The 22,956-nt window shown below is 37.3% G+C and overlaps 1 protein-coding gene across 1 annotated transcript in view; it reads left to right on the top strand.

Annotated features, from left to right (window-relative positions):
• Nucleotides 1-22,956, top strand: part of ZSWIM6 (zinc finger SWIM-type containing 6) — a 190,055-nt gene that overhangs the window by 142,638 nt on the left and 24,461 nt on the right. Inside the window, exon 5 of the mRNA XM_031042025.2 lies at nt 22,742-22,921. Coding sequence (XP_030897885.2) covers nt 22,742-22,921 — 180 coding nt within the window. The remainder of the gene's footprint in view (nt 1-22,741; nt 22,922-22,956) is intronic.

The following is a 22,956-nucleotide window of genomic DNA, read 5'->3' as shown; positions in this document are numbered from 1 at the left end:
GGCAAGCAGAGGTCAGTAACCATTTTAATGGATCTAAGTTTTGCAAAGAATCCCATGTAGAAGTAACAATAGCTATTGTATCTTAATATTCATTCACCAAAAAATTAACTAAAAGTTGCTTCTGGACTACAAAAGGAAATGATTTTGCTTCTTAATAAAATGGGAGATTGTGACTTTGTGCCCCTGCACAGGGCTCACATTGCTTCAAGGCTCTGCTTTGGAATTAAATGCTGAGCACTGCCAGATGCCAGACATTGAGAAGAGGCTGAGTTTTGTCGGCAAATGGGATCTGCAAGTTAATTGGTGTTTTCTGCAGGCTTCTGGCTGTGAAATGAAATTGGAAGCCCTTTAGCCACATGGATAATACAGGACCTGAATACAAATGTCACATGTCACCATCAGGACCCACTGTGAGACAATAGTGTTCCCACTCCAACACTGCACCATTACGGATCATTTAAATATGGGGATTACATTTAAACTAAAAGCCCCATTTGCCTTTTACTGCAATTTAAATGTCCTCTTAGCAAAAGCTAAGTGACAAATTAAATGAAAAAAGTGCCCACATTTTTAAAGCTGTAATGCAAAACAACCTTTTATTGCTTCTCATGTGCCACGAATGAATCATTATACTTGTCAACCCTAAACCAAGCCATAATTGGAGCAGCTACTGTTATCAAAGTGGGGCCGCTCTGTGACAGCTTAATAAAGCTGAAACTGTTAAATTAAATCTCAGATGCTTAACTCCTTAGCACTGGTGAATTCGATGGGTCCATTTCTGGCAATGGCCAATACACCAGGAAAAAAAAAAAGATTCCTGGCATGAAAGCCTTATTCTGATGAGAATGTACAAGTAAAAGTATCTTAGCCAAGTAACTCCGCTTCTTGGCAGAGGGATTTGGAGGCATCAGATTGTTGGCGTGGTTACAAAATTGTATTTTTGAGAGGATCAGATATTCCTCTCCCCAAAACTTTCAACTTACAGAGTATATGTGATTTATTAAAATTTAAGTGTTGATGTTTCAAAACTAGTTTTAAAAATAATATATATTCATATAACTTTGTCTCTCTTTCGAATAAGTATATACAAACTTCTTTGAAGTAGCAACAGGCCAGATTCCTTTCCCCATCCTCTGGCTAACAAAGGGATTGATGATGCTCAGTTCTTCTTTTCTAAAATAAGTGCCTCTGATACTCATTTGGTCTGAGTTAATTTTCGTGATTTATTCCCTGATTTTCATAATGTAGTATGAAATAGATACAGATGCACACTATTAAGATCCTGTTCAGTGCATCTCATTTGCAGATGCATTATTCTTCTACATGAATCTGTTTTTCATACATTAATTTTACTTTTTCTGTGCGATGTTCATTTTCTGAAACATAGAGCAGTCTTCTCAGAATGAGTGTTGTTGTATCATGTTGAGTATAAGAAAGTGTATGCCTTAAAATCTTAAGACAGAAAGCCCATTGCAGGGACAGAAGCTGCAAATTTGGTGGAGCTATAGAGCCCACACCTCTTTAGTTGCATTCTTTATTCCATGACATGCAAATTTTCTAGAAAGCAGATCACAGCAATAACCCTTAGATTTTAAAGAATAACCCAGTGCTGATTGGTGGCGAGCACACCTACTGTTAGCCCTAATGGCTGTCTGTTCAGCACACTTAATTACCATGGGGGTCTTTAGGGATGAGGGGATATATTGTAACCTCTCATCTGTGTTGATAGGTCTCTTTCCTTAAATGTCTTCCTAGACTATAATTTTACTTTGCTTCATAAAACTACAGGTTGTGGCTGCCAGTCTATTAAAACCTAATTAAAATGGATGTCATTAGAGGAAACAGTTAAATAGGATTTAATTACAGCTTTGTCATGGGGAAAAATTCTTAAATTTTCATTTTCAAGTATTACATAATGTGTTTTTTTCCTAAAATTTTAAACACTTAACTTTCTCTCTGAGCTGAGTCATGTATTTTGTGTAAACTCTGTTTTTTTTTTTTTTTTTTTTTAGGGAGAGGCTGGGCTCCCATTGCAAGAGCCTTGCTGCTCTGAGCTGTGCTCACTCGGTTCACAAGAACAAGGTGTTACCTCTCAGAAATTTTTTCAGAGGTTTTGATATGGGGGTGCCAGACTGGCTCAGTTGGTGGACCATGTAACTCTTTATCTCTGGGTTGTGAATTCAAGCCCCATGTTGGGTGTGGAGATTACTTAAAATCTTTAAAAAAAATTTTTTTTATATGGATACCTAATTCTCTGTGAGCAGACATAGCCATAGTTAGAAGTTTCTTTCTATTTTGAGTTCCATTGTAAGGTTAGTTTGACCACTGTTATTAAGCAACAGTGGTAATACTCCTTGTAGGGTACTAGATAGATTGAGTGGGTCTACAGATTCAGGGTACTTGGAATCACAGTAAATCTTTGTTCAGCAGTAGAGAACCTAGCCCATCGTTCCACCATTGAAACCAAATTTATTGCAAATACTAAAAATTACCTGCTCTATGGACTCAGAACACTGTCCTATCTATACCTCTGATGCAAGTAGTCATCTCTGTGGACCTCTTCTCCACCCACCCTCATGATTCTTGAATCACATGCTTAAGTCACATTTAAAATGATGCTCTAAGTCATTTGCAAGTGTTTTTGTACACAGTCAGAAATAAGATTCCAAAGGCTCTGCTTTGGAGGTCATTGTGGAGAAATTTCTGGGGAATGCCACCTTACATCTCCCAGCATAATAGGATAAGTAATTTCACCACGGTTTAGAGCCACTGCTTAGTTTATATGATAAATTGAAATCTAGGCTTTCCAGATTTTGAAGCTGATTAGTGAATGCCTGAGGAGTAACTGCTTTTCAGTGAAAGCTAGGGAGCATTCCAGTGTGGTTTGCTGTATAAGTAGTGTTCTCTTGGCTAGTGCCATGGAGAAAACAGCAATTCCCAGAGCCCCCTTGCAGCAAAAAGATGTCAGGCACAGAGTTGGAAACTTCTGGTAGCTCTTAAGTGTACAATGTAAACTTAATGAACCCCATACTTCTCACCTACCAGTTTGTCTTCCCTGGGCATAAGGAGAATACAGTTTTACCACGTAAATCACTTCAGTGCCTTCCATTAACCCTTCTTTCCGGAAGTCTTTCTGTGGTTTCTATCTCAGTACATATTAAGCACTTGCTATGTCCAGAGGAATAGATGTATTAAGTGTTTGATTTTACTTTTGGTAATGGTCCATGTAGTAGAGAGGGAGTAGAGAGATAGAACCATCAGGAGACAGAAATTAGAATAGGTATGAATGAACTGAGGAACACTTTGATAGGGTAATTTATTCACATATTAGTATAAATACTTGTACAGATGGAATTTAATATGGTTTTACAAGGTGTTCATGGAGGTGAGTTGTAGGGAAGAAGTAGTGAGAAGGAGTAACATGAACAATGACAGGGATGAACTAACTCGATGGGGGAGGGCTATAAAGCATTCAGATTCATTATCAACAATGTCGTCTTCAAGATTATCAGTCCAGTTTTATTGTTCTTTGTTGTTACTTCAAAGGGAGGAGAGGAGGGAGAGAGTGTAGACATAGGTTCTAGATTTTTGCTGTCTTTTATTTCCCATTTTAGTTCATCTAGTAAAGATGACATAGATGTCAACATTTATTTTATCAGGCACTATGCTAAGCACTTAATGCATGCATTATATTTTTATTCTTAAAACAATCCAGTGAAGGTAGGTATAATTATTAGCCCTAATTTTATACCTGAGTAAATTGGAGCTTAGGGTGCCCAGATAACTTGCCTGAGGTCACAGCAGCAGAGCAGGAATTTGATCCCAGGTCAGTGGCTTCAGAGACTTAACCACCAAACTGGACTCCATCCTCACTTGCTTTAATTTGCCTTTCTGCTAAGGGGTCTCTCTGCTCAGGGCAGAGCAGGGGCAAGGCGAAGCTCGCCTAGATGGCAGTAAGCCCCGTCAAAGCTGCATGGCTTGGTCTGCCCACCGGTGGTCCTGCAGGTCTAATGGTGGTAGTCATCAGAGCTTACCTACTGTAGTTGCTCATCTGTGTTTCTAGGGACTCTCTAACTTCAGTCTAAAAAAGCCACATTAGTGTAGAAGAGCCAAATCCATGATATTGATTGAAAACTGTCATAATAAACTTAAGCTTCTCACAAAATACATGCAGTACATACTGCAGATGGATTACAGTCAGGTTTTCATTTCATTTTCCAGGCTCCTTTGCTAAGGAGCCAGTGAGACCCTTAGGTCAAGGTCTCTGTCCTGGCCTCTGCCAGGCCCTAATAATAACACAGTTGTCAACACTTGTTTATGTCATATGGTCTGTAGCTCTCCAGACCCCTCCTGCCCTTGGGCTGGTCTGGCTGCTCTGGAATGGGGTTGCACATTCCTGTTTCAGTCTGTGATTTCCCCCTTATTATCCAGAGCTCCCTCTAAATATGGAGGCTTTTTCCGTTGTATTGCTCAGGAGGCTTTGCTTCTATCCAGCCGTCTTCTCAGAACGCCTATCTGCTGCTCAGTCCTCATTACCTGGGCCTGATTTCTTTCTCTGTTGTATATGGTCCTGTTGCTTTCTGTCTCTTAAAACTGAGATTTCTGTGTTTGTGGGTCAGAGGCCTTTGGGTTCTGCTCTGCTGTGGAGATGGGAAGAGGGTTTGTTCTGTTTTTTTGTTTTTTTTTTTAAGATTTTATTTCTTTATTTGACAGAGAGACACAGCAAGAGAGGGAACACAAGCAGGGGGAGTGGGAGAGGGAGAAGCAAGCTTCCCGCTGAGCAGGGAGCCCGACGTGGGGCTCGATCCCAGGACCCTGGGATCGTAACCTGAGCCAAAGGTAGACGCTTAACGACTGAGCCACCCAGGTGCCCCTGTTCTGTTTCTTTAAGTAGGCAGAATTAATTTCTAGTTTGGGTCAGAAGTTAACCAAAAGAGAGAATGCATATTTCTTTACTTCTGTGTAGTACTGTCCACCATCCGTCTCTTGAGTGCAGCTGCTAGGGTTTAATTATCCATTCAGTACCCATTTATGGGAAAAAGTGGAAATAAAGAGAAAAAATTTTAAATATTAGCAGAAAATGGTAGATTCTCAAGATTAAAAGAGATCTTTACAGACCATTTGATCCTATTATCTAACCAATTGGAAATTCCGAATGATAGTCATTTTCTAAGTACAATTGGATAATTTGTAACAACACTTGGGGATCACCCCCCTTGTGTATTTTTATAAAACTTTATTCTAAATATAGACCACAGGGATTGAGTTAGGAGTTAAGATGCTTTATGACTCATTGTAGTACATGTTAGTATCCTTATTGTATATGTAGTATCCTGGTACATTATTTGTACCAAGAATGGGTTCCAATTACTTTTTTTATGTTATCTTTATTTATAAGATGAGTCCACTGGTAGTAGATACTGTTCTCACATTAGTGGCTAGTAGGAGTATCAGAGCATTGGTATAAAGTATCCTTCTTCCTCACAACAGTTTTAGAAAAGTTCTCTTCTCTTCCCATTTCCTAAGAGTTAGTATTGCACTTGCCCTCAAGGAACTGCCACCGAAGGGAAATGTGGTTGGGGGAGGGAGCCGTCTCCTTGCTAGATTGTGGATCTCTAGAGAGCACCATCACACTAGATTGGTGGGAAGTGAGAGAGTGGGAATGAAGGAAGACAGGCTGGGGATAATTTCCTCTCACCATTTCTTACCCTGAAGTGGCAGCATACAAAAATTAACGAGGTCTGAGAAGCCCTCATTTAAGCCATCTGAGATTCCCAGGGGCTTCATGGGGAATCAGAGATGCCAGGAGCTAGACTGAAAGAGGTGGAAGCCAAGGGAGGACTGAAGCAGCCACTTAGGTTGTTCTCTGTGGGTGTTGTATGGAGCAAGGTGCTTTACAAATGTTTTTGTATTTGATTAAAGCTTAGATGGGTTAATGAGGGGGCAGGGGAACCCAGGAAAATGATTAATGGGTGTCTTTTAGACAGGGGGTGTTCCACAGTGCCTCATAGAGCCCCTGAGGTGGGAGGGGGAGGAAGAGAGTGTGGATGGGGGAGGCAAGACCTCTCAGTCCCAACAGAGTGACTTTCACCACTTGACACATAGGCTTTCTGTTAAGATTTCGCAAGGACAGAGGATTCTGAGATTAAAAATGCATGCTTGATTGTGACTATCTTCAATAGGCTTTTAAATAGCCGCTCTTCTTAGAGGTCTACTGAAGAATGACTTTTTTTTTAATATAAATAATTTTCTCTTTTATTTTATGGAGAAGGCAGGCTGGTAAGTGATTTATAGCAGGTGAATTTTTGTGAGGCTGCTATAAGCTTATCTAACAATTGCCTAACATTTTAGTGTTTAAAAATTCCAAATTGGAGTAAGAATAGTATGCTATCTGGTAAAATACAGGGAGGGGCCTTCTGCCATAAACTGTTTGGATGAGTTAGTGCCTGGGTTCTAAGCTGTTTTCTCAGGCTCTGATCTAGAAACAAATAACCGGGAATAATGATAGTAATTGTCTGAAAGTGGCTAACTCTTCCAACTCTCTGTGTCTCCTGTTGCAAAGATAACCTTTGACAGAGAAATCAAAATCTCTGTGAATTTGAACTATGACCAGCTATACCTTCTTGACCCTAGGTTGTGCTTCCCAGCCCCTTTCCTTTTGGGGTATCTTAGTAAATTTCAAAATTTGCCTGGGCAAACCTGGAGGAGAGAGTAAAAATTCATTGATCGGGAATCAGACTTAAGTTATTAGCAACCTTGAAATGGCTTAGATTGGAAGCTACAGTCTCTCTGTGGATGAGCATGGGCTGAGGGGGTTGGATAGGAGGACTGTAAACAAGGCACTTGGGTCAAATATAAGCTTGGAAGTGGAAGAAAATCCTGTTAGGAAGAATGCTTTCAAAATGTTGCCAAGACCACAAAAGTCTGACACCTGACATACAGACATTTAAAGATGACATTAATGTGTTCAGCAGCCTATTCACCATACATACTGATCATACACATAAGATGCTCTTTGCTAAATGTTAGGGTCCTAAGTAGATCAGCTAGTCTGAGAGATTTTTGTTTGTTTTGAAACCATTTAAACCACTCACTGTACTTAATGATCTTATCAGTTGCTGTCTTTTTGGTGCATTTAAACTAATTCCGGAGCCATCCTTTTCCATCTCTATATTAATGTTCATGTGATAAACTCACCCCCTTTTTCCCTTCCTGTACACTAATTAGAACACTGAAAGTGACACATTTTTTTTAGTTAGTTTTCCTGTGCAGGTGGGAAAAAATGTGCCTGGCATATAGTTGGTGCGCAGTAAAATATTTGTGAATAAAATAATGAATGAATAACTGAAGTGTAATGTTAAATACCTATCTGGAAGCCTTAGGAAGTATTTTTGGTGTACTAAAAATAGTATTTGAAAGGCCATAATCTTCACTGTGTCCTCAGTTTTCTTTTCTTCCCCTTCTGGCTTATCCCACCTTCTCCACCCATGGTGGATATTCACGGGTGCCTGTGTATGCCTAAACGCTTGCATGCGCAGACGTGCACACACAACACATACATGAACGCACACTGAAATACAAACAGTTTAGAGAGGGGCAATGATTCGCCCTTGCCATCAGTGCTGCAGGTAATCTATTGCCTTAATCAGCCAGCCAGTGGGAAATGCATGGGGAGTGATTATACTATCATACACAATACAATCAGCATGAAGCACTTGTCAAGACCAATACATCAGAGTTTAATTCAGTAATAGAATGAATTAGAGCAAAATGAAACATTCTGTTCTCCAAGAAACTCAGCACCCATCACAGGTTCTTTCTAAACTCCATAGAAAAGTCAGTGCATTAAGAAACTGTTTTTATGAATAAAATTGCAGTTCTGATATAACCAATTACTGCAATCCCTTTTTCTGGGGATTCTTATACAACTGTGGTGTTAGAGTGTATTCATCAGTATTCCATAATCATAACCTTTGGTAAATTTGATTATTTTTTGTTAGGGCTCCTGACAGTCCTTTATCCTAAGTTGCTATTCTTCATGGTTAAGTGAAAGGCAGGTTGTTGTCCTACTGGCTCAGGGAAGTACTTATCCCTAAATATGACTGGTGGATGGTAGAGTACCTTAGCAGAACAGCAGGTCAATTAATAATAACCTGCTGTTTACAGGGCCTTATGGTAGGCACTGTTGTTAGGAGCTTATAGTCTCGTTAGGAAACAAAATGAGTAAGGGAAAAATAAAAAGCAGACCAAGACTGCCTAAGACAGCTGAAGAAATGAAGTTATATAATGTAGGACCTGTTTCAGAAAATTTTGAGGATAAATCTCATACATTTCATATTCAGAATCACTATTCTGTGTCAGTTTTATAACATATATTCAAATGTAATACACGTAACCAAGCATGCTTTTTCAAAGGGGCAAACTTTTCAAAGCCCACCTGGACTGTCTCAGTTTTTCCAGGCCTTGAACTGCAATATAAAGAACAGATTTATTGGGAGTCAGATGATCTTAAGTATGGATTCTGATCCTCATATTTACTAACTGTGTAGCCCTGGACAGATCCCTTATCTTAGAGAGAACCTTAGTTTCCTTATCTGTAAAATGACCATAATGTGGATTCTTATGGCCTAAAATAAGATGATTAGATAATGCATAACACTTTCTTTTTCATTCCAGTAGTCTCTTGCCTGTGTTGGGTAAGTGGACCCGGTAGGAAGCTTATAGGAGAGAGACATCATGAAGACCTAAGGAGTCTTCAGAAATAGATTTATGTAAACTTGGACTGTTGGACGAATCATAGAACCGTTTGTGAAGACAGCTTAGTTAAGCAGCCAGTGCAGAGCCCAGGGAAAGTGCTCTTGCAGGTTACCCCAGTTCACATTCCTTCCCCTCACTAACACTGACTGCCCTTTTCGTGTATCAAAATAAGACGTCTGTCATTGTGCCTTTTTTCTCTTTCTGATTTTTTCTGTCTTTCCTGCCTCCCTCAAAAAGGAGAAGGGTGGTGAGTGGTAGAAGAGCTGGCTCTGGTCATTCCTACAGAACCAGATTCCCAGTAAGGTCAGGCTGTCTGTCTTTGGTGAATTTTGCACATTGACCTGAAAGCACTGACAAATCAAATGGAATGGGAAGACTGCGTATTAGATGAGGACCACAGATTTGCCAGAAGGGAACATTCTGGCATTAACAGGGTACCCGTTAACTGTTCTGGAATATCTGTGGTTTATTTTCTCAGTCTTTTCTCAGAGCTTGGTCAGATGATAATCAATTCTGTGCCCTTTTGCTTAGGGCTTAGTCCTGTTTGACTTAAATGATCTCAAAAGCTCTCTCTATACAGTGTACCTGAGGCGTTATTTTGAAATTTTCCGAGAAGTGTTTTAGTGAATTAGAAACTAGCATACCAAATTTAAAGTAAGGAGAATGTTTTCACCAGTTAAACTTACGCTTCAAACATGGGTGACTAACATATTAAGACTGAATTGTGCTGAGAACAATACTATAATTAGGGTCACAGTTTTTGTGTGGTCTGACCCAAGAAATTTTGTGACTGTAGTTTTGCTAGCACAACTAATTATACCAGTGATCTCCTATTTGTGACTGCAATTAGGCGTTTCATGGCCTCTAAATAAGTATAATTAGTTAATTGGATCATGCATGAAATTCTAGCCTCTCATAAATAGCCTCTGAGAACAAAAATAAATATGATAAATATTATGAATTGTTTCATAACTGTGGAACCCTGGGAAATACCACAAGTGATTGTTTTACTTCATCTGTTACTATTTCGTAAGAAGAAACATGATATTAAAAAGTAGGAATTAAGCTATTTAACAGTCTTCATTCTCTGCCTTTGAGACAGAGGAAAAAGGGAATCACTAACTTTTCTTAGTCTCACCTTTAGAGAGGGTGGTGCTGGTTGCCCTGCTCCTCTGCCTTCTGCTCCCCACTTGCCCCTGCGCCTATGCTCTCCCCATTAGCATTAGACACACCGTTATCTTCTGGAAAATAGGGAGAAGAGCCACCTTTATCAAAAACTCCAAAGTATCTTTTATGGAAAATGTGCACCTTTTATTTTAACTACTGAGTTGATTTGCATATTAACAAAAACCTGTGAAGTAGAAGGGACTTTAAAAACAAGTGTCCCTGACTCTGGGGGTAGCACTAGAGAATGGCCAGCTGATTTATTCAGTCACAAATCCTCATGCTCCACCCAGCAGTACGCCCCGCAGGCTAAGACACACGCTCAGCCACACGCAGGTGCATTACCCTGGAAATGCTGACGCCACTCTGTTCCAGCAGACCAGACCTCAGAGTACATCGTATTTTCAGAGAGAATGGAATTCTTCCAATTTGAGTAATCAGTCTTGAATTATAAGGTGAGCTTTTGATTGTTTATCTGTTGTTTTAATCTACAGGGAAATTACTTGTTTGCTATGGCTGTCGGTTTTGAAAAATGTAGTTTTCTTTGGTTTAATTAGGCTCTTTTTAGATGGACCTGTGTACGTTTTTCTTGGAGATGCTTTCTCTACATGGGAGGGACATGGTCTAAGTACATAAGAATACATGATTAAATAAAGTACAGGGTTTCTTAGCTGTGCCTTTAAGGTTTCTTCATAATTTTAGACAGTAATGTGCCCCTTCACATTATACTGCTAAAACATGAGGAATGGAATGATGATTCTGTCAAGAGACAAAAATGATTAACCTTGAAATTTATGTGTGTATAGTAGCACATACGAATCCTAACTTAACAGAAGTTCTTTTTGACCACATAGATTGGCAGAGGCTAAATACCCGACTGTTGAGAATATTGGTTTTTAGGGAGCATGAGTCTGGCTCCCATCTTTAATAGCAGCACAATACCATTTTTCTCTCTGAACTTCAGTTTCCTTCTCTGTATAGCAAGTTTTCTTGAGGGTGCAATGTGATCATGTGTGTAAAGTACATAGTACAGGGTTAGTGTGAGGTGAATATTCAATAAATGGCAGCATTTACTGTCAGGTGGATAAGTAAAGATGCCATTCACTTTTAGAAGTATGTTCGCTGAACTAGATGGAATGATTTGTACCCTAAAGACACATTTTAAAACTTTAAATGTAGACTCTAATTAGAAACCTAACATGTGTAACCTGATATTGTTAGGATTTTCCTTGAAGGGATAAAAAATTAGCATAGAAACCAGCACTTAATATTACACTGTGTTTTGGGATACCTTTTATGCTGTTAAGTTTTCATAATGACTTTTTTGTTTTTTGCTTTATTTGCAGCTCTTCTCATATGTTCAATGGTTTATTCGGGGTTGATTAGCTTAACTAGCAACATTCTTATACTCATTAATAAATACCTTCATTTTCCATTTTGTAATCTAGTAGATTTATAATCTTTCCCGGTAATTGGTGGTAGATAAAGATGGCCACAGATCCTTTGCTACTCTCCCACTGAGGCATGGGATTTGTTCTCTCCTCTTGTATCTGGTAAATTTTTAAAAATTGTTTGACCAACAGAATATGGCAGAGTAGATTCTGGGCCAATTTCTGAGCCCAAACATTAAATGACTAGCAGGTTCACTTCCTGTCTTGTAGAAGGTTCCATCTTGAGTCCCTGAGTTTCCATGTAAGGAATCTGAAGTTTCACATCCTGAAGCTGCCATGCTCTGAGAAGGCCCATGCTGTCCACATGGAGGGGCTGTGTTGAGGCAGGGGGAAAATTAGGAGGAGAGCGTTTCTGACCTACAGAATCATGAGATACAATGATACATTCTGTATTAAGCCAGTAAGTTTAGGGTAGGTTTTTACATAGTAATAGATAACCAGAATAGTGGTTATCTCTCTAATAATACTTCATGCTTTGGTTGTTTTCCTTTTTTTTTTCATGCTTTGGTGGTTTTCCAAATGCCAAGTTTCTCTAGCAGTATAGGATATAACAATGTGTGAAAATGAAGTTCTGTTATTTCAGTTTTTCCCTTATGTTGGGTTAAGTCAGATGTTTGTCAAAAGTGAATGCTTATTATTAATAAACAGTGTAACATGATCTTAGCATATTCTGCAACAGGGCTTAAATTCACGACCCTGAGATCAAGACCTAAACTAGATCAAGAGTAGGACGCTCAACTGACTGAGCCATCCAAGCATCCCTGCATCTCCATTTTTAATGATTTTTTTTTTTTTTTACAGTAATTCTTTCTCACCTTTATATTCTCATTATACCAGATTTCACCTAGTTTGACTTCTGGGTTTTTCCTTCTCTGATAAATAAGAACTTGAGTTCAGGTAACTTAATTTTGCATTCCTATAGAAGACTGCAGAACCCTGGGCATTGAAAATAAAAAAGGGAGGCAGAGTGGATTGGATGGTAGCCAGAAGTTTCGGCAGAGATGCTAAGGAAGGGGGTGCTAAAGGAACAGTGTACACAGGCTTCAGCTTTGCACTCGTTGTCCATCCTCTGGCATGAAGGTACCATGGGCAGAGAAAATGTAGGGATAGGGATGAGGTTGAGAGCCTCCTCCGTGCAAATAGTTAAGGACAAAGTTACCCAAAGCATCTCAGACCTCTAAGTGGCCCTGTGGGCCCCAGTTGGGGCCTGGGAGGCTGGAGAGAACAATGTCTACCAGAAAACAAAACACATTTAAAAGCCTATTGTTGAAACTGAGGGAAAAGGAGAGACTAAAAGATGTTTCCTGCTAAAATCACACAGCAAGTGGAAATTAATTTACAGGAACCCATTATTACTAGCGTAAGTGTTTAATGTCACTGATATTTTGTTTATTTAATATGTTCTCTTAATTGTTTTATTTGATGAAATATAAAATACTTGTAAGGGTATTCACAAATCACTTGCAATCTGAGCCCTCTAATCCTGTTCTAACCTTTGAGTCTCCGTGTCCTCCACGTCAAAGTCTTCTACACAGGGGTTTGCAGGGAGTGTACCCTTTGGAGCTGAGTGAACTCTGCAGTTTTCAAACACTTGAAGTCTAAACAGCCCTATGAGGTAGGTAGGAGTTATTATTCCTATGGTTTAAGTAGGGAACTGCCCTGCCACCTCAGAGACACTAAATGGGCGGGCCTGGGGCCTACCTTGCCCTTTCCAGATCAGAGCTTGTTTACCAAACATTTCTTCTAGCTGGAAATGTAAAACGGTGGGTGTATGAGGTGGGGCAAAGTGGTAGTAATTTGTACATCTAAATGTTTGATGGAAAGGACAGGCTTTCAGGGCATGTAGAATTCATTAATTCTTGTTACTCACATTTTCTGGGATTCTGGGTGCTTGTGTGCTGGCACTGTTATTGGTGAAATACAGAAGTAACTGGAAAGGTCTTTGTGATGATTTGTCTTCTGCCTCAGTGTGAGTCTGCCCACATTCGCTCACTGTTTGGTCAGTTATAGGATGTGAACGGGTTTAAGACTACTGAGTGGTTTGGAGCTGTTCACCTTGTGCAAAAGAGTTCTTTCTTTCATCTTTTTCTTCTTCCCAGGGGAGTTGCCTTCCTAGTTTTGGTTTACTTTGGCTTGTATGTTATAGTGCATCTTTTTGGTGAAATCACTGTGTGCAGATTAGGTGGCTTAGTGGAAAGAAGAGTAAAAGCATGCTGGATGGTGGAGAAAAGCTGGACTAGAGCTGAAATGTGCTGTGGATAATTGAGAAACTGAATGATGCACACACCAGTGATTTGATAATTGCCTTTCTACACTTTGAGGCATTGAAGCTAGGAAAGCGATTTAAAAGTATTGAATTTGTTTTCATTGTAATTCATAGCAAATAATTAAGTGTCCTTTCTGAAAGAACCAATAGTACTTTTATAGATGCCAGGTCCTCTGGTAGGTGCTAGAAATGCTAAGTTCTCATTGAGTTCTGTGTAGTATTTTTGGTTGAGTCTTTACAAGGGTTAATGTTTCTGATGGACAGCAGAATGTTTAATTATCAAAGAGCTTTATTTTTAAAACTACAAATGTTTCAGGCATGTGTTGGAGGAGAAGGAGATAAAATGCCCAAAGTGGGACTCTGAATTAATAAAATTTGGAGAATGACTTACTCAATTTGGTTAATTTGGTTATTAAGGCTAATTACAGTTTTTGTAATGGTGACTGTTAAGATAAAAGACCATATCTATTATAGCTCTGAAATTGAATCTAACATTAAGAACATCCTTTCAGGATGAAACCTCTCTTTGGGGAGGTGAGCAATAAAATTATAGGCAAATTAATAAAAGCTTGGCTTTTGAAATTTTTTCTCATTCTGCAAAATGGAAATTTTCTAATTAGAGAAATGTAAGCATTGAAAATCTAGGATGGATTTCTTTTTTCCTCAAATCATAGAAATCATTACTTAAAGTTTCCAAGAACATTTAGGATTTTTTATAAGGGCCATAATCTATTTGTGGTTTTTTTCTCATCTTTTTTTTTTCTTTCTTTCTTTCTTTCTTAGAAAGGGAGAGAGAGAGCAGAGAGAGGGGGAATCTTAAGCAGGCTTCATGCCCAGTGTGGAGCCCAATGGTGGGGTTCAATCTCAGGACCCTGAAATACAGAGTTCTTATTCATAATGAACACATTGAAAATAAATCACTCATTGTGGAAAGACATTTACATCACATTATTTGTCAATATAAATTTACTTGTTGCCCTTTTACACACAACCTTGTTAATGCATTAACAACCTGATGATGAAACTACTAGTCACAGCACATCTTTCAGGGCAAATTCTTGATTTTAGTTTTGTCTGATAATGTGTTCATTTAAGATTAGTAGAATTATAAGATAAAAACATCTTGGAAGAGAAACTTAAAATGTCCTTTTTTTTAAAGATTTATTTATTTATTAGAGAGAGACACACACAGAGAGTGGGGGGAGGGGCAGAGAGAGGGGGAGAGAGTCTTAAGCAGACTACTCGCTGAGCATGGAGCCTGATGCAGGGCTCGATCTCACAACCCTGAGCTGAAACCAAGAGTCTGACACTTAAACTAACTGTGCCACCCAGGTGCCCCTGAAATACTTCTTAATTTTTAAGCATTAGCTGTTGAATATTAGGATTTTACTTTTTAAAAAGGTAATTTGATGATTTGGAAATTTTTTTAGTTCAGTGTAGCCTCATAAATATCAATGGCAATTTTTGATCCAATATATAGCTTTTATTTAATTACTTATATGTAACTTTTTTCATGTTGTTAGGGTGTCCATCAGTCCACAACCTAAAACTGGGTAAAGTTATATCTCATTGTCCAATGGGCTTCAGTGGAAAAGACTTTCAATTTCAGGTTCTTTAGGTACCATTTGGATTTGTCCCTTGCTTTGTTGACAGTGTGTGGTCATGTTTCATTAGAAGCTGATTTTCTGTCTGGGCATGGGAAAGGCATAGGATTAATAAGGTAGTGATTTATGCAATGTCCATTGGCTTGTTAGAGGATTCCTGCTGAAAGAATGCTCATACTTAAATCTTTGGAGTACCGGTAGACAGTATTGTTTGATACAGATATTATGTAGCAGTAGTTTGCTTTGAAATTTACATAGAGTAAAATTCTTACTATACTGTAAAATATACCGTAAATACTATGAAAATACATACACCTGTGGTCTTAGATCATCATGGAGAGCAGCCCTCCATTGCAGCATCCAGCTGGGGGCTGGGGGATATTCAAAAATGGTACTATAGTGCTGCAGGGTTCAATAATTGGGGTTAATGCAAGATGATACAGTATGTGAGAATGATGGTATAAAAGAAGCCATAAGAAGACTTCCTAAGAATCCTTATTATGACAGGATGATTCACATTAAGAGAGCACTGCTCCTGACCACGAGGCAGCATATTTTGCCTAAAGAGCAGTGGACAGGGCACCTGGGTGGCTCAGTCGGTTAAGCGTCTGCCCTTGCCTCAGGTCATGATCCCAGGGTGCTGGGATCAAGTCCCACATCAGGCTCCCTGCTCAGTGGGGAGTCTGCTTCTCCCTCCACCTCTCCCCCCTGCTTGTGATCTCTCTCACATGCTCTCTCTCTCTAATAAATAAATTAAAAAAAAAAAATCTTTAAAAAAAAAGAGCAGTGGACAAAATATAAGGATAAATTCTACCTTGAATGATATCTGAAAGAGGTTAGGCAGGAAAGGAGAGAGAGAGAAAAATGGGCAAAGAAAGAATCATGTAGTTGAAATCTGTGGTTGCACCTGTCCTCAAAGTATTTTTATGAAGTTGATTAAACCTGAAATGTACAACTTAGAACTCTTTGGACTGCAAATGTATTACTTTAAATAAGTGTCTATTGTAATTATTAAGAAACACATCTGAATTTTTTGCTGTACGGTTTTGAGTTCGGACAAATGAATAGAGTCCTGTAATAATCACCACAATCAACATATGAAACAGTTATATCCCCTCCAAAAATTCCCTCACACTGTCACCATGTGTTATTTCCATTGCTGACTCTCAATCCCTTGCATTGGTGATCAATCCCTTTAATTTTACCTTTTCTAAAATGTCCTATAAATTAAATAATGAGAGTGTATATATGTGTACACCCACATATCCTTCCTTTTGATTCTGGCTTCCTTCACTTAGTATAATGTATTTGAGATGTTATGTGTGTATAAGGAGTTTGTTTCTTACTACCAAGTAGTAGTCAGTTACATGAATGCATCAGTTTGTTTATCCATTCACCAATGCAATGACATTCAGGTTGTTTCTAGTCTTCTGCATTTATGAATAAAGCCGCTGTAGAGAGACCCGGGTGGCTCAGTCAGTTAAGCATCTGACTCTTGATTTCAGCTCAGGTCACGATCTCAGGATCCTGAGATCGAGCCCTGCATCAGGTTCAGTGCTGGGTGTGGAGCCTGCTTAAGATTCTCTGTCTCTCACTGTGATGTTGAACACTAGAGGTAAGAGCAGACATCTTTGCCTTGTTTTGATCTCAGAAAAAACGTTCAGTCTTTTGCTATTATGATGTTAATGTAGGGTTTCTTTTGCAGATGCCTTTATCAGGCTAAGTTATCTTCTGTTCCTGTTTTGCTGAGAGTTTTATTTATTATGAACTAATGTTGAATTTTGTCAATTGCTTTTTCTTTCTTTTTTTTTTTTTTTTAAAGATTTTATTTATTTATTTGACAGAGAGAGACAGCGAGAGAGGGAACACAAGCAGGGGGAGTGGGAGAGGGAGAAGCAGACTTCCTGCTGAGTAGGGAGCCCCATGCAGGGCTCAATCCCAGGACCCTGGGACCATGACCTGAACCGAAGGCAGATGTTTAACGACTGAGCCACCCAGGCACCCCAGCAATGGTTTTTTCTGTTGAAGAAAATTGCTTTTTCTGCATCTGTTGAAATGGTCATGTTTTTGTTTTTTTCTTAGTCTGTTAATATAGTGAGTTACTAACTCTGATTTTTAATGTCAAACCAAGCTTGCTTTCCTGGGATAAACTGTACTTGGTTGTGGTGTATTTTCCTTTTTGTATATTTCTTAATTAGATTTTCTAATATTTTGTTGAGGTGTTTTACTCCTATGTTCTTGAGGGATATTGGTCTGTAATTGTATTTCCTTGTAATATCTTTGTCTGGTTTTGGTATCAGGGTGATGCTGGCCTCTTAAAATAAGTTGGAAACCATTCCCTTCTCTGTTGTCAGGAAGATATTTTGTAGAATTGATATTCTTTTTAAATGTTTGGTATAATGTTCCAGGGAAGCATCTGAACCTGCATTGTTAGAGATTTTTAAATACAGATTTAATTTCTTTAATAAATTTATTACTAATTCAGGTTATTATTGCTTCCTGAGTGAACTTTGGTAATTTTTGATTTTTGAGGAATTTGTTTATTTAATCTAATTAGTAGAATTTATAGGCATAAAGTTATTCATAGAATTCCATTATGAGCCTTTTAATGCCTCTGTAGGAATTATAATATGTCCTCTTTTATTCCTGATACTGATAGTTTGTCTTTCTTTTTTTTCTGATTATAGGTTTATTGATTTCATTAATCTTTTGGTTTCATAGAATTTGGGGGGTGGGCAGTTTTCAATTTAATTAATTTCTGGTCTGTTACTTCCTTCTGTTTGCTGGCTTTGAATTTCTCATTCTCTTTCTAGTTTCTTAAGGTGGATATTTAGATTATTGCTTTGAATCTTTTCTTCTTTTCCAGTATAAGTATTTAATACCGTACATTTCCCTCTAAACTCTTTTTAGCTGTAGGTCACAAATTTTGATGTATTTTATTTGTGTTTTCATTCAGTACAGAGTATTTTCTGATTTTTCTCATCATTTCCTCTTTTAGTCATGAGTTATTTGTGTTATTTAGTTCCAGATATTTGGGAATTTTCCAAATATCTTCCTGTTATTGATTACTGGTTTAATTCTGTTACATCAGAGAATATACTTTGTATGATTTCAGTTCTTTCAAGTTTGTCAAAGCTTGTTTTATGGCCTAGAATACGGACTATCTTGGTGAATGTTCTTTGTGCATTTTTAAAAGAATAGTATTTTTTTTTTCTAGTAATAGGTGGGATGTTCTGTAAATGTCAGTGAGGCTAAATTGGTTGATAGTGTTTAGGTATTCATCCTTGCTAATTTTCTGTCTATTTGTTTTATTAGTTATTGAAAAAGGACTGTTAAAGTTTCTAAATAACTGTGAATTTGTATATTTCTCCTTTAAGCTTTAAGCTAAATACTTAATGTATTTTGAAGTCTTAATGTTGGGTTTAGCTTTATCCATTTAGTATTCTCATGTGTTTTTAGAGAACTGACTCTTTTATCCTATTATGTCTCACCTTATGTGATGTAAGTATTCCTTTTTCTGAAATCTACTTTGTCTGATATTAATATGGCTGCTTCAGGTTTATTTTGGAAGTGTTTGCATAGTATATCTTTTTCTGTCCTTTTTCCGTTTAATCCATCTATGTCATTATATTTAAAGTAGCTTACTTGTACATAGCATGAAGTTGAGTCTTGCTTTTTAATCTGATTTTACCATATCTTCTAATTTGTATGTTTAGACCATTTACATTTAATATAATTATTGATGTAGTTGAATTTAAGTCTACCATTTAATACTTGTTTTCTGTTTATCCTCTTTGTTTTTATTCCTTTGTTCCTTCTTCCCTGCTACTTTGGATTGTTCTAACATTTTTTAGTATTTCACTTAATCTGTTGTCTTTTTTGTTTGTATCTCTTAGTATAGTTTTAATGGTTCTGGTATTATAATAAACATACCTAACCTTAACCAGTCTACTTTGAGTTGATATTTTGCCACTTTAAGTAGGATGTAGAATCTAACAATCTTATAGGTCCCTCTTCTCTCCCTTCTTTATGTTATAGTTTTTATGTGTATTACATCTACATACATTTAAAATGCCACAAGGCAGTGTTCAAATTGCTGCTTTCAATAATCATATTTATTTTAAAGAACGTAAAAGGACAAAAGCAGTTTGTTATATGTAGTCAGGTATTTATCATTTCTATTGCTCTTCTTTTATTTCTGTATTTCCCAGTTTCCCTCTGGTATTGTTTTTCTTTAGCCTGAAGAACTTCCTTTAGCATTTCTTCTAGAGCAGGTCTCTCTGGCAGCAAATGCTTAGTTTTCCCTGATATGAGGACACCTTTATTTCACCATCATTCCTGAGCAATATTTTTGCTGGATATAGAATTTTGTGTTGACACTTCAGTTTCTTTCAACACTTTTAAGCTGTTGTTCCACTGTCCTCTGACTTCTATGATTTCTGATGAGAAATCTCTTAATTATTTGAGTCGTTCTTCAATATACTGTGTTTTATTATTCTTTGCTTTCAAGATTTTTTCTCCAGCTTTGGTTTTCAGTGATTTGATTATGAGATGTTTGGGCACGGCTTTCTTTGAGTTTACCCTTTTTGTGGTTGCCTGAGCTGCTTCATTCTGTAAAATTCATATATTTTTCCAAATTTGGAAGTTTTCAGTCATTGTTTCTTCCATATTTTTCCATATTTATGTCTCATCCTCTGGGACTCCAGTGACACAAATATTATACCTTTTGAAAATGTTTTCCCACTTGTCTTTAAGGTTTTCTCTGTTCTTCAGATGAGATCATTACTATCTTCATATTCACTAACTTTGCCCTTGATCCCATCCAGTGAATTTTTTATTTCAAATATCTTTTTCACTTCTAAAATGTCCATTTAGTTCTTTTTATAGTTTGTGTTTTACTCCTTTCATTAGTGTTTACCTTCATCTCATGGAGCATAGTTAAAATAGTTGCTATAAAATCTCTGATAATTCTAACATCTGGTTCTTCTTAGTTGGCATCTGTTGATTGTTTTTTCCCTTGAGAATTGATCACATTTCCCTGTTTCTTTGTAAGCCCAGTAATTTTGGATCCTGGACATTTTGAGTACTATGTTGTGAAAGTCTAGGTCTTTTTTTTTTTTTTTTTTTTAAGATTTTATTTATTTATTTGAGAGAGTGCAGAGTGAGAGAAAGAGCATGAGTGGGGCAGAGGGGCAAAGGGAGAGGGAGAAGCAGGCTCCCTACTGAGCAGGGAGCCCGATGTGATGTTGGGCTCAATCCCAGGACCCTGGGATCATGACCTGAGCCAAAGGCTGATGCTTAACCAATTGAGCCACCCAGGCATCCCCTGAAAGTCTGGGTCTTATTAAAGTCCTCTGGAGCATTCTTTTGTTTTTTAAAGCATACGATCAACAACCAGGGTAGATTCAGACCATAACTTCCGTTTCATCTTCTTTGGGTGGCAATATCCATAGTTTTCAAAGTTTTGCTCTGCTGCCTTTGGTCTTTCTGGTGCACAGGACTTAGACCTGTTGGTACATAGCATCTAGGGATCTACCTCTCCAGCTCCTGAGTGTGAGGAGGGCCCCTTTTCCCAGTTCTCTCACGAACTCGACGAGATTTCTCTTAAGTTTTTGCTGTATGTGCCCTCTACAGAGTTCCCCAAATGGAGTTAATCTCTCCAAGCCAGGGCAAAAGAAGGGAAAAAAGTAACAGGAAATCAGCCTGATATGGCTTACTTAAAATTTTATTTCTCCAGTCTGCTTGCTTTTATTTTATTTATTTTGTAGAGTACTCAGGTTGCTGCTTTTTGTATTCATGGGGAGAGATAAGCTATAGTGGGTTTATTTCATTTTAACTGATCACATTTTGTTTTTAATTGGCATTTAAAAATATAGAAATGTAATTTTTAGATATCTGTGGCTTGAATAGGTTGTAGCCATTTTTATTTTCTGTTGGTAAAAGTTATATGATATTTAAAATATTAGATTCTGTAATTGAAAAAGCTTGCTAATTTTATTTATTTTAATTTTATTGAGTTTTTAATTTTAATCCCAATATAGTTAACATACAGTGTTATGTTAGTTGCAGGTGTACAATATAGTGATTCAACAATTCTATACATTACCTGGTTCATCGTTGTAAGTGTACTCTTTAATCCCTATCACCTATTTTACCCATTCCTCACCTACCTCCCCTCTGGGAACCATCAGTTTGTTCTTTATAGTTAAGAGTCTGTTTCTTGGTTTGTCTCTTCCCCTCCTTTTTTCCTTCGTTCATTTCTTTTGTTTCTTAAATTCCACATATGAGTGAAATCATATGGGATTTGTCTTTTCTCTGACTGACTTATTTTACTTAGCATTTATACTGTCTAGTTCCATCCTTGTTGTTGGAAATGGCAAGGTTTCATTTTTTTATGGCTGAATATTATTCCATAGTGTGTGTGTGTGTACACATACACACCACATCTTTATCCATGTATCTATTGATGGACACTTGGAAAACTTGCTAATTTTAAATGTGGAAGGATAGAAAGCATCTCTTTTGGACAAAACAAACTGCTCATTTCTACCTTTGTTATTCACTTGGCTAACATAGTTGATTAAAATAGACACAGATACACATACCTTTTTAAAGAAAAAGTTTTGAGAATGGGTTTGAAATACTAGAATCTGTCTTGTGTTGAAATTAGTAAAGTAAAACTTGAAGTTTTAGAACTTACAAAAAATTGTTTGAATTAGCTATCTCTTTGAAGAATGTAGAAAGGAATAATAAATTTTATCATTACTTAATTCAAATTATGAGTTATGCCTTCTAAATTCATTATGGCTTTTCCTTTGAAAAACAAGTGAAATTTTGATGCATGTTTAATGATTTCATTCACATAAAGACATAAATTTAGTGATTTCACTTACAATAAGATTAGTTTCTGGTTAAATCATTTACGGAAGTATGTTTAAGTGAATTTTTTAAAGATTTATTGATATATAAATATATATATTAATTGATATATAGATATGCATACTAATTTAAAAACATAATAAAGTTTGGAAAGCTTATAAGAAGACTAGGAAACTGCGTCCATTTTATACCTTTATGATTTTATTATAAAAAGGGAAATTTAATTTTTGCATTGAAGAACAATTTAGAGTGGTTTGTTGCAGCATTCATATATAAAACCTGTTTGTAAATTAAAGTGGCAAATTGGACTGTAGGGTTGTATTCTTTATTGACGTTTTTGTCCAAAATGTCACACAAGTAAGAAGGTGATTACAGTTATCATTTGAAATATCTTTCATCTTTATGTGTAACAGGGTTTGGATATTTGGTTCAAATTTGGGCTCTGTTGTTCTTCCATTAAACTCTGTATGAGATTTATCACTTGGATTAAGGAGAGAATTGAGTTATAAAAATGGCAGACCTGAGTCCATTTTGAAAGGATTTAAAATGTACCATTATTTATTAGAATTGGAAATTTTTATAATTTTTGAAATTTACTTCCCTCTCTCCCTTTAAATTAGGTGCTCTGTGGATGTGTATAGTTTTAAACCCCCACTGCAAGTTGGAGCAGAAGGCCAGTTGGCTAAAACAGCTGAAAAAGTGGAACAGTGTTGATGTCTGTCCATGGGAAGATGGAAATCATGGCAGTGAATTACCCAACTTAACCAATGCTTTGCCTCAGGGTGCAAATGCCAACCAAGGTGAGTCCACGGTAATATTCTGCTCACTTTGTATC

This window comes from Leptonychotes weddellii, chromosome 7, assembly GCF_054177405.1.
Source record: "Leptonychotes weddellii isolate Sample4059 chromosome 7, ASM5417740v2, whole genome shotgun sequence".
Classification (NCBI taxonomy): Eukaryota; Metazoa; Chordata; class Mammalia; order Carnivora; family Phocidae; genus Leptonychotes; species Leptonychotes weddellii.
Note: the sequence above shows the minus strand (reverse complement) of the source record. Positions and strands in the feature narration are given on the sequence as shown.